Source organism: Ostrinia furnacalis, unplaced genomic scaffold, assembly GCF_004193835.3.
Source record: "Ostrinia furnacalis isolate ACB-3 unplaced genomic scaffold, ASM419383v2 OfSCF0710, whole genome shotgun sequence".
Taxonomy (NCBI): domain Eukaryota; kingdom Metazoa; phylum Arthropoda; class Insecta; order Lepidoptera; family Crambidae; genus Ostrinia; species Ostrinia furnacalis.
Genome location: NW_021130949.1, coordinates 1,509,645 through 1,527,048, shown reverse-complemented (window position 1 = coordinate 1,527,048; position 17,404 = coordinate 1,509,645). Strand labels below are relative to the sequence as shown.

Below are 17,404 nucleotides of genomic sequence, written 5' to 3'. Positions count from 1 at the left end.
CGGCCATTTTGGAGGAAAAACCACAGATTAGAGAGTATGGGAAAAACAAAGTTGCCATATGTTAAATAGTAATTTCTACTACTCTATTATGTAAATTATAACAAAAATGTTAATGTTCAGTTTTAAATTAAAACAAATTAATTTCATTTAAAAAAAGTTTTCACATTGTAATTAACAATATTCTCAAATATATTTTAATTAAGAAAAAAAATGAAAATATGAAGAAAACACGAGCAGCGACATCTAGACCGTTTTAGAGTAGTTAAAAAGTATTTGAATTTATTCACCGATGTCGCTGTTTGGAAGCAAGTTTCACTTCAATGACCGTTGTATGGAAGTTTCCATACCCTGAATCCAATAATAAGATTTGTCTTTAGTTTGTGCCACAGATTAGATGGTTTGTGCTCAAGAGTTTAAAAATAAATTAAAGTTCAGCGGGACAGTCCATCCCAAAAAAAAAAAAAATTAAAGTTCCAAAATTGTGACAGTGGGGCGCCACCGTCAATAGCGGATCGCTGGTTCAGATTTTTGTCATGTTGGAAACCATATAAAAATCGTTCTAAAGCTTGGCCGTTGGCGCCTCTGTAGAATAAGGTACTGTCGTCATTGAATAAAATATTTTTTATTTTGATTTGCTAGTGGTTCTGTTTACGACAGTGGCGCCAACTAGTGAGCGGTGAAGCGGTAGGACTATCGCATAATTTGCACTCATCAGGATGGCGCCACTGTAGAGCAAGGTCATGTGGCGCCATGCGCCAGTTAATAAACGATAGCACTCATTGGGGAATGTATTGTAATGAACGCCGCTGGTAAATGGTATACAGGGTGTTGATTTCAATCCTCGCCATATTTAGGGAGTTGATTATGTAGCTTATTCTGATCACGAATCAGTAAAAAAAATTGAGTGCGAAAAAAATGTAAAACGAACTTTAACTTTAGTTAGTCAAAGAAAAATACCTATTGACATTACCTACTTTACGTGGCTTCCTTCAGTAGGCTATCCGACATGATAAACGAGCGATCCGCGTAGCTCGTGATGATGCCGCAGTGTAAACGTATCGCAATATTGTTGATATTAATAGGATTGATGTCGCACAGAAAATACTCGCAAAAAATTCCACTTTCATTTGTATTTTTTTTTGTGGTTAATGCGTATACAAGTCATAATAGATCACCTAAATTACAATGGCGAGGATTTAAATCAACACCCTGTATACAGCCGACACCAGCCTGTGTTTTAACGCTTTCAAGTAGTATGGTATAGTTCCAAAATACTGGACTGTCCTGTCGATGACATTGACAGTGGGGCGCCACCGTCAATACCGGATCGCTGGTTCAGATTTTTGCCATGTTGGAAACCATATAGTTGAACGATGGTAGCGCCCCCCTGTCATTGAGTTTGGCGGGACAGTTCAGCCTGAGTCATCTATAAAGTCAGAATGTTTTTATTGATAGACGTTATTTTTTAAAGGAAATCTTTGTAGTTTTTTTTTTTTTTTTTTTTTTTCAAAAATGAAGGAATGTTTTCTTTGAGTAAAATTTTCTATCTACAGAATTAAGAGTTACTTTCTCTCCAGGTGGCATTACAAAATTCCACCCTATATAGGGTATAGTATAAAAACAGTAGACGAACATGCACTTACCCAAAAGATAACAAAGTTTGAGATTTCGTAGTAGTAAATTCATGCTTTCAAAATACAAATTTTGAAGTTATGAAAACCAATTATCATTATTACTTCCGAAAAAGAGAAAACTATTCACAAGAATGCATATAACAGACATATCATAATTGAAATTCACATTAACACTTCTAAGCTTAATTAAAACCTTTCAAAGTAATATTTAATTTTATGACTTGTGTGACGTGTTGGTTTTGGAATCTTGAATAAAACATTGTTTTCTGATAAGCAATGTAATATAATTCAGAGCATAAATATGTTTATTGGGTACTTAAAAATATAAATAAAATAGTTTATTGCTAATATGAAATCAGAATTATTTAAAACTACATTGTAACTGAAGTTAACGAAAATATAGATTCAAACACATACTTGCTGGACAACTAATAAAGACGTATTATTTGACATGTGGGTGATAGGCTGCTGATTATCGGCTCTTAGAGTAGTAATGGAGAAAGCGGATCCTACGAGGTAGGTCCCGGGGGCCGCACACAGAGCGCGTACTTGCACACGCCTAGACTCGAATTTCTCTAGACTAACGCTTACTCCCGTCTTTTTTTCATCGGCATCTAAAGCGTTACTCAATGCACCGGCCCAACCTAATTCTCCGAGAGCCTCTCTGAAAAAAGAAGTATATAAATAAACCAATGTGTTAAGTTCATTCAAAGGGTGTAGAAATTGTATGCCTTGAATTTAGCAGCCACCTCATATTCAAAGCTAATGGGGGATTTAGGTAAACAAGAAAAGGCAAACTAGCTTACCCTTGCATGTAATATGAAAATGTTAACAACTTTCAATTATTTTGAAGGCTTTGTTAATAAAAATATTTTTTACTTTGTAAACTTATAAAAAGTAACGTCATCATTACATACAAAAATCATGGCGACGCAACATCTGAACAGGTTTTTGTTAAAATGCCATTTATTACAAAAACCTAAGATTGCTAAAATATTAGCTTCCACCTTAGAAAACTACTAGTAGTAGGGAATTTAGTGCAATGATTTGTATGGAGACCCCTCCACTTTGGTATAGAAGGCTCATTTTTGCAACAGTGGTTCTATGGGTGCTCCTGAGTGGATTTCCGTCGGTAGACATCGGGAGCCCCCCCTGTGGTAGCAGGGGGAGGGGGGGCAAGTTTCCTTCCGCCGCGCTTCACTTTAAGGCCCATATCTTCAAAACTATGGGTATTAGGGCAAGTGTGGTATCATTTTCAGATAATAAAAGGATGGCGAATTCATTTCTAGAACAAACTTTTTGCCTTTACATACAAAAAAATAGAAATATTGAACAAAATTCACAAAAACCAAAAAGTATTTTTTTTAAATAAACGTCGTTTACTTTTAAACTACTAGAGATAATGTGATAAAAAAAATATAACCTGAAAGCTATATTTATCAGAATTATAAAAATATAACATTGTATGGTACTTTTTTCGCAAAAAGTAGGTGAAAAAAATTTTTTCTTCAGGACACAGCGGGCGAATTTTATTGCGCATCGGAAAAAAATATTTATTTTATCCATGAATTCATACTATTTGGTTCATAAACAAGCAAGGATTATTATTTTAGAATTTATTTAGAGTTGCTGGCACATCAATCTACCATGATTTGTAATTTTTCGTCAATTGATTTTGAACTCTATGTGTGAGACATAAGGTTGAAAATACATTAAATTCATTTTAATATAAAAAATATAAGAAGAAAGCACTAAATAAAGAACTTTAATTTGTCTAAACGTCTTAATGATTATTATTATATTAATTAACACTTTTATTTCTACATACTTTTGTACCAGTGATTTAACGGAAAGGTAAGTGTGAGTTAAATAAGGTTTCACAATCATAGTACGGGAGATATTTTTAGCACAAAGGTTACGGCTGTGACCGTTTTAGTTGTTTTTTTTCAGACAGCACCACACCAGCTTCTGCAGTACTTCTTGCACTTACATCTCACCATTTCCAGGCAAGCCTCGGCAGCTACGGGCAAACCGGTCCATGTAGGCTCCATGTTGCTATCGACTCTGGTCTACCCCCAACCAGTCGGGTAAAGGGAATACTGAGTCGGTTGCTTGCACCTGATCCTATACGCGAGTCCCTTGATATACTGCCAGTAGCCAATGCTGATACAAAGCTGCTGCTGCTGTCTGGGTTATCTTATGTAGGGCCTAAGCTAAGCTAGGTCTAAGCGTAGTCCACAGCGACGCTACGCTTAGACCTAGGCTAGACTCTATAGAGTCTTTATGCTCCCTTTTTTATTCCCTATCATCCAAAAAAATCCTATCCATTAGGTGAATTAAGCGTCTGAGTGAAAGCCATCTAACTAAAATTATCATCTAAGTCTTCTGATGCCGGATATGCTGACCCAAGCAGACCCATCCTTACAGAATTTATTCATGGACCCCACATGTATTCCACATGCTCGAGAGCTGTCTTCTGTTGTTAGGCCCATTTTGTGGGACATGTGGTTCGTTCCATAATGCCCAGTTTGCGTACCAGTAATTGCTTGGGCTTACCTTTTATTTCAGCTTAATGAGTTTTCTCCATGACCCTGTGTTTCCCTTTAGGAATGATTTGGAGAGGCTTATCTTATATCGTTGGAGCTTTCCCATTCAGCACTGTGCTTCTTGGATATGGCCATATTATAGCCATGAGGTATGCTGTTAGATAAAGGTAAGTATCAGTTCTGACCCAATAGGTATCGCCTCTGACCCTAGTTTCGCTAGACTGTCGGCTCTCCCATTGCATTTAATTTTGATCCGTGTATGTCCAGGTATCCCACATCACGGACACTTTTTCAAGCCTTCCGAGTTTGTTCATCTTTAAGATTGCATCTAGAATAATTCTAGACTCAAGCTTCACTGAGGCGATGGCTTTTTGTTTGAGTGCTGCCTGGCTGTGGATCAGGATGTAAATATTGCGTTTTTACACCCCTGTTCTTTAGTGCACACATAATTATAGCGTAGAATTCAGTTTGAAACACTGTAGCAAACCTCCTTAAGCGTTCACTATCTTTGAAGTGTTAACAGTAGACGCCCGTTGCCGTTCCCAAGGCCATCTTTGCAGTGGCGGCGTAAGTCCTAAGGCACCCCCTGGTAACCCCCACGATATTGAGGTTACCTACCGATTCCAAGATTGAAAGACAATGACATAGACCGCAGACTTGCTATGCAGATGCGCCAGTGAGTACTAATCTGTGCGACATGTGTCACCCCCTGATGCTTGGCACCCGGGGCGGACCGCCCCCACCACCTCCCCCTTACGCCGCAACTGCATCTTTGAGCTGTCAGTAAACCAGATTAGGCTGTTCTGTTGGGATTTTGGTCCTCTTTTCTAATCGTCCGTTGTTCAAGATCTATCCACTTACTTATTAGATCAATCCAAGGGGTTCGCGTATAGGATTAGTTGCAAGCAACGGACTCAGTCTTCCCTTTACCCGACTGGTTGGGGGTGGACCAGAGTCGATAGCAACATGGAGCCTACATGGACCGGTTTGCCCGTAGCTGCCGAGCCTTGCCTGGAAATGGTGAGATGTAAGTGCAAGAAGTAGTGCAGAAGCTGGTGTGGTGCTGTCTGAAAAATACAACTAAAACGGTCACAGCCGTAACCTTTGTGCTAAAAATATCTCTCGTACTATAATTGTGAAACCTCATTTTCCTCACACTTACCTTTCCGTTAAATTACTGGTACAATACTCGTAGTATGTAGAAATAAAAGTGTTAATTAAAATAATAATAATCATTAAGACGTTTAGACAAATTAAAGTTCTTTATTTAGTGCTTTCTTCTTATGATATTTTCGGTATTAAAATGTATTTAAGGTATTTTCAACCTTATGTCTCACACATAGAGTTCAAAATCAATTGACGAAAAAATACAAATCATGGTAGATTGATATGCTAGCAACTCTAAATAAATTCTAAAATAATAATCCTTGCTTGTTTATGAACCAAATAGTATGAATTCATGGATAAAATAAATATTTTTTTCCGATGCGCAATAAAATTCTCCCGCTGTGTCCTGAAGAAAAAATTTTTTTCACCTACTTTTCGCGAAAAAAGTACCATACAATGTTATATTTTTAGAATCCTCATAAATGTAGCTTTCAGGTCATATTTTTTTTATTAGATTATCTCTAGTGGTTTAANACTACTAGAATACAAATAAATTATTCTAAGTAACAAGAAGTCAACAATTCAATCAACATATTAAGCAAGACGATAAAATAAGTAGGACATAGTTTTATGAAACAATTTTTCAATAGGGTTATTTACTACTAAGTTTCATGGGATGATCACTTACCTGCTCTGTTGTTTAGACATATCTATGAATACTGTAACTGGAACTCCATAACAATTGACAATATTAATTGTTATTGGCACTAAACACAATTTTCTGTGTTTAAAATCATGTTGAATAGTATCACAGTGCTCTAAGCGGAAAATCACATTATCCTTCCGAACTTTTTGCTTAGGATCTTTCGTGTCCTTTTTGTTATCACCATCGTCGAGCTGCAAGGTTGGTAAATCTATCGAAATTGGATCTTTGTTCCGAGACACTGTTTTTGCAAAACATTCTAGCCACAAGCAATTCTGGCCAAAAGTAGATTTTCCATTAGATTTGTTAGTAGCTTTCCATCGTATAACAAACATCGACTGAATCAATCCTTGCCTTTGTTGTTCTTGACTGCCATCTGTGGTATCAAGGTAGGAAGGCTTGAAATCTGTTATAAAGTTATAGCACGACGCAAAACTGGAGTCAAGATTGGTAGAACCAACTTTAAGGCAAGTGTGTTCGACTTTTTCTTCCGGGAGCATTTCAAAAATCCTTCGACCGTTGAAAATGAGATGAAGTCTTTCATGAACAGCCAACGGGTTCACTTTATCCGCGACCTTCGTGAGGCCCGTCAACTTCCATTGTCTGCTCAGTAGTGACGCTTCCAACACTTCTACAACGACATTATCCTCTTTTTCGTTGCATATATTTTTTAACTCAACAGCCAAAAACAAATTCTCAAGAACTTCACCGTCGAACGTTTTTAAGCTTCGGCGGGGCGTAACCGACACCTCCACCGCTTCCTGTGAGCAATCAAAAATGTCACATTAGAAGAGTAAACAAATAATCTATCTATTATATTAACTATTATCTATATAAATAAAAATGAATTGTTGTTCGTTAGTCTGATTAAAACTCGAGAACGGCTGGGCCGATTGAGCTGATTTTGGTTTTAAAATGTTTGTCGTAGTCCAGGGTAGGTCTAAACGGTGAGCAAATACGCGCGCGATATTGTTTTTCTGTGACAGACAAAATTCCACGCGGGCGAAGCCACGGGCGGAAAGCTAGTGTTAAATAAATATTCTTGGACATCATACACTGAGCCGTCCAGTAACCCAATCCACGTATTTTGCAACAGTCAAAATGTCGTTGACGTCCTTTTGAAAAACAGTTCTAAATCCATATTCACGTATCATTTCAATAGAACGATTACTTGATAGGATCGCAACTCAGCGATTTGTCATTTTTGACGTTTTCACTGGCATCCGATTAAACCTAANTCGTCTGCGAACACATTTTTTAATGACAACAATACAATGATATCAATGTATGACTTCAATGCATTGTCAACAAGTAGAGCAGCGTTTAAATACATATTTACGATACATTCGTTAGCTTCAACCAAATGTACACTACTGGACAAAGGCCTCCCCTAAGGATTTCCATAACGACCGGTCCTGCGCTGACCACATCCAGGTTCTTCTCTCTTCACCAGATTGTCGTTCTACCTAGTGGGGGGTCTGCCCAAGCTACAGTCTACCCTCTACCATTCCGGCCCGTGGCCGCCAATCGAGAACTTTTTTGCCCCAAAAGCTGTGTTGCCCCAAAAGAGTTGTGTGCCCCGCCCACTGCTACTTGATTTTTACATTGTTAATGGTAATTATGTTGGCTATATTGGTCAGGTTAGTTTTCCTGCGGATCTCTTCATTTCTGATTCGATCACACAGGGAAACCAAATTTTAGATACGTGAGGATGAAATTGTTCTTTTTCATGTTTTTTCAGTTAAATCCCGGCGGCGAAATTACAAGAATGGCTAAGTGTTATTTCTAACTCGAAATAAAGTCGCAAACTATAAAAGTGAAGTATCGGGGTCGACTAAACATAAGTACTTGTACAGAACACATCATGAAATATGTTTTACTAGGATTTGGATTAATATCTTAAGTTTTTACCATTGAACGGCGGTAGTTCCCGATACTTTTCGTCGTACAGCGCTTTGAAGTTATCGCCTGCATCCTCGGTTATCAGCGAGATGCAGTCCGGGTGCGACACCGCAATGTGTACGTTCTTCATGTCTACTGGACCCACATTTCTTAACTCCACATCTATGATCCTCAACTCGTTACCGATCGCTTCCGGCGACATTTCAGTGAAAGTCATCTGCAACGTCGAAGTAACAATTTTATTAATATGATGTAACATAATCTAAAGCCTGGTCCGTGAGCACGTAGAATTATGTCCAATGACCCCAAGCTGCATATCCTTGTCGCTCGCACGTAATTATGTTGCTGTCGCGCTCGCACACTCACTGCGGGCGCGCGTCGCACAGTCGCGACAGCAATATAATTACGCGCGAGCGATAAGGATGGGTAACTTGGGGTCATTGGACGGGATTCTACATGCTCACGGACCAGGCTTTACTAGTAAAGATATATAAATATAAATAAATAAATATNGTAGGATAGGTGAATACCGCGGAGGCACAATCCAATAGGCATAAAAAAGAAATCGAAACAAAATCGGGCGATTAATACGTGAGTATAGATGACCCACGCTGAACTGTCCCACCAAACTCAATGACAGGGGGGCGCTACCATCGTTCAACTATATGGTTTCCCCATGGGTTTCCAACATGGCAAAAATCGGAACCAGCGATCCGGTATTGACGGTGGCGCCCCACTGTCAATGTCATCGATAGGACAGTCCAGTATTTTGGAACTATACGAAAATTGACATTCAAATTGTTTGCATGTCGTTGAAGTTTTGATACGTGAATTGGGCCACAGTTCTAAATTTAAAACAAAGAAATCCCTATCGCACAGTAAATAAATAAATAAATAATAATAATCTTTGGACAATTTCACACAGCGCCAGCTAGCCCCAAAGTAAGCAACTTAATGCTTGTGTTATGGGTGCTAGCTTAACGGATATACTACTTATATACTTTTTTTTTTTTAAAGGCACCACGGTAAAGGCACCACGCGCGCTATACGTCGCGCGAAAGTCGGTCACGTAATGTGGCAACTCACGGCGACTTGCAGCCGGAACACGTGTCGCAGCAGGCGGTAGGGGCGCGCGGCGGCGCCGGTCTCGTAGTAGGCCAGCAGGCGCAGCGCGGGCGCGGCGGCGCGCGGCCGCAGCAGCAGGCGCAGGCGGCGGCACGCGGCGCGCGCCACCACGCCCGCCGCGCTCGACACGTGCCGCGCGCTCGCCGCTCGCCACGCCGCCGCGCGCGCTGCTCGCTCGTCTGCGAACACATTTTTTTAATGACAATAACGCGATGATAATGCAAATTCTACGCACGTTACGCAGTGGAATAATTGGATATTTGACACCATTTCCCAATAATTCTAAAGCACTACTTTTTAAAAAAGACACTTCCTTCTGGTCTTTAAAACTTAATTAATTTTTAATTACCTGTAAATTACGATTTTTGGTTGCATTATAATTGAAAAAAGTAGTTTCATTGAGTTGATAAAATTGTGACGTCACATGCTAGTATTGCCGTACAAAATCTATGGGAGTGTCGTTTTGACAGTTTTAAAAAGTACGTCAATTGATTGGTGGTGTCAAACTGCTCTGAAAGAATTTGTTTGAATAGCAAAAGAACGCAATGACCTCAATGCATTGTCAAGAAATAAAGCAGCGTTTAAATACATTCGAAATACGTGAGAACGAATGATCTTTTTCATGTTTTTCAGCTAAAGCCCTAATGAGGATTCGGCAACTTTACGAAATGGCTAAGTGTTACTGTTATTCTAACTCGAAATTAAATGAAAGTGAAATGAACACCTACAAACGAGTCGCAAACTATAAAAGTGAAGTATCGAGGTCGATTAATTATTCGTGCACTTTAAATACATACATTTCACTAGGATTTGGATTAATTAAGATAATATCTTAACTTTTTACCATTGAACGGCGGTAGTTCCCGATACTTTTCGTCGTACAGCGCTTTGAAGTTATCGCCTGCATCCTCGGTTATCAGCGAGATGCAGTCCGGGTGCGACACCGCAATGTGTACGTTCTTCATGTCTACCGGACCCACATTTCTTAACTCCACATCTATGATCCTCAACTCGTTACTGATCGCTTCCGGCGACATTTCAGTGAAAGTCATCTGCAACGTCGAAGTAACAATTTTATTTATATGATGTAACATAATCTACTAGTAAAGATATATCACAAAACATTATCTGCCTACCTGTAAACAAGGTGCTTCTGGAATAACTTTGATTTGAAGACGTTTGTCGACACTGTTTTGACTAGTAAGGTCAACTTTTCCTGAGATCATAGTACCATTACCAGTTTCATTGCCTCCTTCGCCAGCATTAATCAATCTGAAATTAAAATTTAAAATTATTACATGTCGTATCAATTTCATATTTTATCATTTGTGTACTACGATTTACTTACTTGTAAGCCAAGCCATGAATATTTATCTGTCCAACGCATAAAGGAGTTATAGTAAACGTCAAAACTTTCTCGCAGTCTCCTTCAAAAAGAACAGACTTGATTTTCTGTCCCACAATGACATTACTCTCTAGCGTACTCCCGGCGGCCACTACTGGCTCATTATTTAGCACTTCATGATCTATGTTCTGATCGTATTCTGGGTTAGAAATAAATTGCCACAGCAATTCCACATCTTTTAGGATTAACGATATCTTCAGAGGATTTCTCAGAGTGATTGCTATTTGGATTGGCTCTGAAATCAAAGTCGGTTTTCATAAGTTATTTTGCTAACTGGCTGACAAGACATTAGTAAACATAGTACGTCACAAGGAGCCATAATTTAATTATAAATAAAATATTTTTGTAACTCACCTCCTTTAGGCACTATAGGATTAGCATCAGTGCCCTCCACATACAGGTCGACCGTTGGTTTAAATATCATAGGTACACTGCCTTGTGCTACCTGTAGCAGCATTTCCTCCAGTTTGTGCCAGTATCGATCATCTTCTCCGGCCTATAGACAAATTAAAGTTAATTAAATATACTTACGTCTGTGACGCGGCAGTCTACAAGCACAGATTGGATGTGTAAACCAGACCTCCTAGGCAAAGTTAGTATCCGAAATCGCTTTACTTCGGCGTTTTTAATATGAAGTTGACTGACTGACTTTTCAAAGGTTGGCCTGACGTTGGCAGAATCACTGCATGGTGCTTTACGCGCTTTAGAGCAATAAAAAGGTTAATTAAACATTTTTGCATTTAATATTGCATATCAAATCAATTTTCTTTATCTTGCCTCATCATTTTGAAGGTTGAATTTTAATTAAAAAAAAGGCGAAGGTAAAAAAGGCCAAAAGGACCGGTACTCCTCACCATTCTCGATCCATTGTTGTTTGAACATTGGTGACGTAATATTGACGAGGACAGCGGCGGCGGCGGCAGGCGGGAGCGGATCTCCTCGCCGCTCGCGATCCATTACTGCCTGAACACTGGTGACGTCATACTGACCGGCGCGGCGGCGTCGTGCAGCGCGATGGAGGAGGCGGGCGCGCGGCCGGGCGCGGACAGCGGCGCGGGGCCCACGCACAGCACGGCCGTGGCGCCGCGGGCCAGCAGCGGCAGCGGCAGCGGCGGCAGGCGGAAGCGGAACTCCTCGCAGCTCTCGATCCATTGCTGTTCGAATGCAAAGCAATATAATGTGATCATGAGAAACTTGCATAAAGTTATAAGATGTGTAAAAAATCGTTTTTTTTTAATAGCTGCTGGTCGTACACACGCCCACACTGTTAACTATCCATTTACGTTTTTGCTCTCGCTCTAATCAAATGGCGATTCTTTGCAATAGAACGAGATGACATGACTTTCGATGGGCAGTTAACACTGTTGGCGATAGTACAGCACAAAAACTTTGGGAACGTTTGGCGGAAAAAAGCGCTTGTAAGCATAATGGCGATGGCTACGTTAGTTTGCGGCTAGGACACATTTCTAACTTCAAATTAGTGAGGTTTCATTCATTTTTTTAGCAGTGACAGCGTAGTAGCCATTTTGCTTCCAAGCGCTTTTTTCCGCCAAACGCCCCCATCAATGTGGGTGTCAACATGTCTATTTATTGAAAACTTTACAGGTTGTTGGCTGCAGAGTGAAGTAAACAACGCTGACGCATAATGACGATGAATGAATTAACACCGTATTTTGACTATCAAAACTGTGCTCAATAATTATAAAATGTTCTTACCTTTGAAACATACTGGTTTGCATGAATAAAATAAAAATTGTATGCAAGGATGTTTAAAAAAATAATAATCGTAATCTGTTTTATTTAATTTTACAAAAACAATAAATTGAAGCATGGACATGAACTTCAATATTTTTTCTTATTAAAAAGAAAAAATTACACATTAACTAAAAAATAAGGCAAAATGTATAATACTAATCTATTATAGTGTTACTAAATCTAATCTTTAATTAATTAAAAATATGGCAAAACATATAATACTAATATATTACAGTGTACTAAATTACTAATCAAAGCGGCGGATTGGCAGTGTCAATTACTTCCACTAACCTGATGTGCGAGGATGTACTCGCGCAGGAAGGCGTCCTGCTGGTGCGGCGGCTGGTGACTGGAAGGCGCGAGCGGCGCGGCCAGCCAGCTCACCGCGTCACCAGTTAACTTCAGCGCGCCCGCCAGCCGGCCCAGTGCGAACTGCACGTGGTCGGTGGAGAGACGCCAGCCGCTGTTTTGATAAACCTGTGAGAACAGTTTAAATGAAAGTCTCAAACTCTCAATACTAAACTTTTGTGTTGCAATCGATTTAAAAACCAGTCAATAAGCGTACAATAAGCGTCAAATAGTGACACCCAAAGTAGCCACTCTTGTAGCGGAGTTTTGGGCTGACACTGTATAGGTTTGTTCTCGACATAAAAAGAAGAAGAAGAAGTAGCCAAAAAGTTCGGTCCACGTCTGTAAAGAGTGGACTGTATATCGATAGGGCTGGTTTGTTAGCCGTTTAGAATTAGGTTTAAGTATCTACACGACGGTCCGAACGAGTAGTACGTGCTATGTATGGCTGGGGGCCCAAGCGAGTGTCTGGCGCGCTCGGCGGACGGCGCGCTGCTCGTGGTGGTGGGATTCCTCCCGCACGTCTCCTCCCGTGTCAAGACCGGTCCGCGACAACGTCTTTGTTACAATTGGAATAAGGTTGAGTTATCAACTAGCCACTTTGAGTGCCACGAAATATTTGACGCTGACGTTACATCCAGTTACGAGATCTACGGTAACGCATGGCTAGGAAACTAGCCTTGTAGTGGCCTATTTATTTACACTATAAAAAAAAGTCCAACCGCGCCCATACTCTCACGTCCATAAGACTGTGGCAACAGCTGTGCTGAAGGTATTACAGAGGCGTGGTTTTACGTTTGTGTTATAAAAGTAAACATACCTGATATGCTTGCTTATAACACCTATACGCGTGTTTCTTCTGCCCAGCCTTCGAAAATCTATGTCCTGCCAACACCATATGGAATGCATATTTTCTGCACATAGCTTTGGTCCCTGGCCCTGATAAGAAACATAGAGCCGCCTGTTCTAGCAACATAGCACTTCGGAGGTCACTATCCTCAGAAGTCATACGAATGAGCTGTTTTGCAGCTTCCCCAGGGAGTCCTGACCCACCCAGGCACAGAACTGATAATAGTGTTGCCCTTACTGCATACTGAACCATTCTGAAATAAGTATAAAAAATGGTTTAAAGTACACATAGTACATCTGTAGTGTAGCAAATAAAATCAATTTAATAGAATAGGCTAGTTTCCTAAAAAAATTTTTTTAGTCCGTCATGTTTAATATCAAAAAATATTCGACACATATATTTTTATTTGTCAATCTAACAAATAATTACATAGTTATGGTGCGTTGAAGTTCCGCACGACGTCACAACGTGCGGCACTTTTGTGCAAGCATTGTCGTCACGGGCCTCTTCTTATGAACTTTGGCGCGCTTTATCTCTTTAAATTTTCATTAGTTTGAAAAAGTGAAAAATACGTGTAGAGTATTTTTTGATAAGTTAACTGACGGACTAATTAAAACTCTTGCTTTTTGACCCAGGAAACATCCCTATTATATTACCTGCATGTATTTAGATAAGTTGTTATACTCTCTTCCATATATCCATGTGTTTTTCTATTAGACTCTCCTGACATGAAAGCGCTTATGGCGGCCATCTCAAGGGCTCCGGCATAACAAAGCCATGCACTGTCCGCGTAAAACTCTCTTTTTGCAGTGTGGTAGGCGTCGAATGCTCGCTGCCACTGTCCACACATAAACCAAAGGTCACCTAGTCGCCTTAATTGCAACTCGGGACAGTCATTTGTATATCTGGAAATTCAATATTCTTTAACATTGCAAACAAAAAAACAGGTTTTCGTATTTAAGCTGTAATATCTTACATGACTGTGTTATTTGCAGTAGTATTTCCAGTTTTTCCAGTACCAAACCACCTTTTAGTTGCAGAAAGTAATGACCGGCTTACCCCTTTTCTGTTTGCTACCTGAAAATTAATGTTTAATATTTTTATAAGACAATTTTAGATTATTTTAGGTATATTTATAAAATTACTCTTTCAAAATTCAAAACTAAATTCCACATGAGAGATTATACATTAAAAATTGTCTTAATTACAAACCAGAATAAAACAATAATACTTACAACTTCAGAAAGTAGAGAAATCTGTTTTTCTAAATAGGGCAACAATGCTTTTGAAGCATATTCAACCAGGAATTTCTTAATGGCTTCAATGTCATTGGCATTTAAAGCAGCACCATGTACTTCAGATGAGTAATCAATAGCTTTTCCTGTCACACTCATGCTTTCTGAACTACCTGAGAAGGAATGTGTCTAAAAGAGATCATAAATGTTTATTATTATAACATTATTATAACAGTTTCATAATGCAGTAGACCACATGGACAGCGTTTTTAAGATTTATTTATATTAATTAAGCTATATTTCAGGTTAGGGTTGTTAGGAGTGATTAAGTCTAAAGGCGTGTGTCATTTGGATTACCAACCTGTAAACTGTTAGCATTATCATACACATCACTTTCTGTAAGTGGATGTGAAGTATCTTGATTGGAAGATGTCAGGATGTTACTGTCATCAGCTAGAAAAAAACAATTAATTAATTGAATAACAAATCATTTCAAGAAATGCTGATGGTTCTTTGTTATTTGCCCTCTTAGATTAATAACACCTTTGCCCTATAGAATTAAGTTTAACTTACATTGTATAGCTGGAACAGACTGGTTTAGAGGTGTCTGGGCTTCCAGTGGTGTAGTAGGAAGATTAGATGTTGCTGATGCCATTTCATTCTAAAAAAAATTCAATGAAAATGTATATGACCAATTACTTTAAATAACTTTTTGACAATTTATAAAGCAATTACAGTCAAACAGATTATCATAAAACCAAGCAAAACCTTGTGGAAAGATGAAAACTTACATTGGTTTCAGTTGTTCTAGTAATATACTGTGCCCAATAATCATTTGTTAAAGTTGGGTCTATGTTGCTCTTAGAATTTATAGACAGCATAAAACAATTGTTAGCACCAAATGTTTGTTTTACAGTTTCAAATACAGCATCAGCCCTGTAAAGATATAAGACACATTTTAAAACAATTAAGTACGTAAAAGTAAAAGATTTAAATATACCATTGTAGTATACATACTTATCCTTAGCCATACTTGAAACATCATGTAGAAGTAGATATGACTTCAAAACTCCATTGTTAAACCATTTAGGTAATTTAGGAGGTGTAATATTCTGAAGTTGAGCATATTGCTGGTTTAATGAATTAAAGCAATCAATTATGTTCTCATCCTGTGTTGAACCAACAATGATACATGACAAAAAATGTTTGGTAAATTCATGATCAGAAGGAAATTGCACTTCAAGATAAGTTTCTCTCCAAGCGTCAAACCATGGAGTTGCTTGGGAAACATCAAATTTTCGCCCATCTAGAAATTAGAATTAAAATTTAGACCATAATAAAGATACTTTACAGTAAAATTAATTATAGTATTTGTCTCACCTATATCAAGGGAAACGGTTTTATCGTTAAAATTGTGTAAAACAGCGTTGTTCAGCTGTCTTCTTGCATCAGTTGGTTGTAAAGGTTTCCAGTTCACATCTCTTATGATAAGTTTCCAAGATTTAACACTACATGAACTTCCTCCTGGTTCCCGAAATTGTCCTAAATTTGCATACATTAATGTTATTACATAAATAAAATAATTTCTTTAAAAAAGATTAAGAAAGGGAAATACTTTTACCTTCCCAGTCCAAAGTAGAAAACGGTTGTATTAGTTCTGGAAACGTGAGATTATTTTTGGACACTACGTTTTCCACTTTTGGACTGCATAATACAGCTACAATGGGCGAAAACGAGCTCTGAATGAATTCCTGAGCTGTTTTTCCAGCCTTAGCCATGATATCTCTTGAGACTATTGAGTACTCTACAACATTTTATAAACAACACTATTTATTTTCTAGATATATCTGTGACATAAAGCTATTTTTTCCACCTGAGACAATCAAAATAATATTTATTAAATTTAAAATACGAAAAACACGGAGTACGAGAATCGCGATAACACAAAAATGTCAAATGTCAATACTGTCAAACTTGTCAATATCATTATCTTTTTTTTTAAGTTTATGTTTTCACGGACTTGGAGCCACAATTAAAATTAAGATGACAATTTATTCAGCTTACAGGACAGGGTTGCTGTATGCGTTACCGCAGCGTAGCGGCCATGGTAACGGTGATCAAGATGTGCATTTTGATGTGCATACTGCATTTATGGAAAAGTTAGTGCCTTATATCCTGTAAATGTACCGCAAATCTAGAATTTGTGCCCAATAAGGTTTAGGATTCCGCTGCGGTAATGCTTGAAAACGTTACCGCAGCGGCATGATTTTTACCTATTAGCCAGCCACATTTAAAGTATCGTAACATTTCAAAAATAATGTTTTCTTTGAGTAAAATTGTATATCTACATTATTAAGAGTACTTTCCCTCCAGGTGGCATTACAAAATTCCAACCTGTATTATTTTGTGCCTTTCCATAGTCAAGCAGTGGCATTTTGTGCCCCCTGTAAGTATGCGGTAAAGTTCGGCATATGAATTAGATGGGTTTCTGTAAAAATCGAAAATAGCCTCTATAGATGACCCACGCTGAACTGTCCCGCCAAACTCAATGACAGGGGGGCGCTACCATCGTTCAACTATATGGTTTCCAACATGGCAAAAATCTGAATCAGCGATCCGGTATTGACGGTGGCGCCCCACTGTCAATGTCATCGACAGGACAGTCCAGTATTTTGGAACTATAGCTCTTCAACCGCTTAAGAAAGGCGCTGTCTGTGATTGCAGTGGCGGATGTCTATTAGAAATATTATGTATCTTCTGTGAAAATTTTGAAACCCTATGTCTAATCTTCGAT

The 17,404-nt window shown here is 38.7% G+C and overlaps 1 protein-coding gene across 1 annotated transcript; it reads right to left on the bottom strand.

Moving 5' to 3' along the window:
- Window positions 1-1,989: 1,989 nt before the first annotated feature.
- On the bottom strand, window positions 1,990-16,558 carry l(3)76BDm (trafficking protein particle complex subunit 8 homolog l(3)76BDm). The gene is made up of 19 exons (XM_028300241.1): window positions 16,232-16,558; window positions 15,991-16,152; window positions 15,628-15,916; window positions 15,402-15,546; window positions 15,184-15,271; window positions 14,972-15,063; window positions 14,611-14,799; window positions 14,352-14,452; window positions 14,032-14,280; window positions 13,346-13,628; window positions 12,469-12,654; window positions 11,412-11,576; window positions 10,777-10,918; window positions 10,366-10,657; window positions 10,154-10,289; window positions 9,862-10,069; window positions 8,979-9,196; window positions 5,976-6,751; window positions 1,990-2,298 (listed from the first exon to the last, which is right to left on the bottom strand). Exons 1-19 carry the CDS (start codon window positions 16,386-16,388, stop codon window positions 2,040-2,042), a joined length of 4,137 nt encoding a protein of 1,378 aa, XP_028156042.1. The 5' UTR covers window positions 16,389-16,558; the 3' UTR covers window positions 1,990-2,039.
- Between the last annotated feature and the right edge of the window lie 846 nt (window positions 16,559-17,404).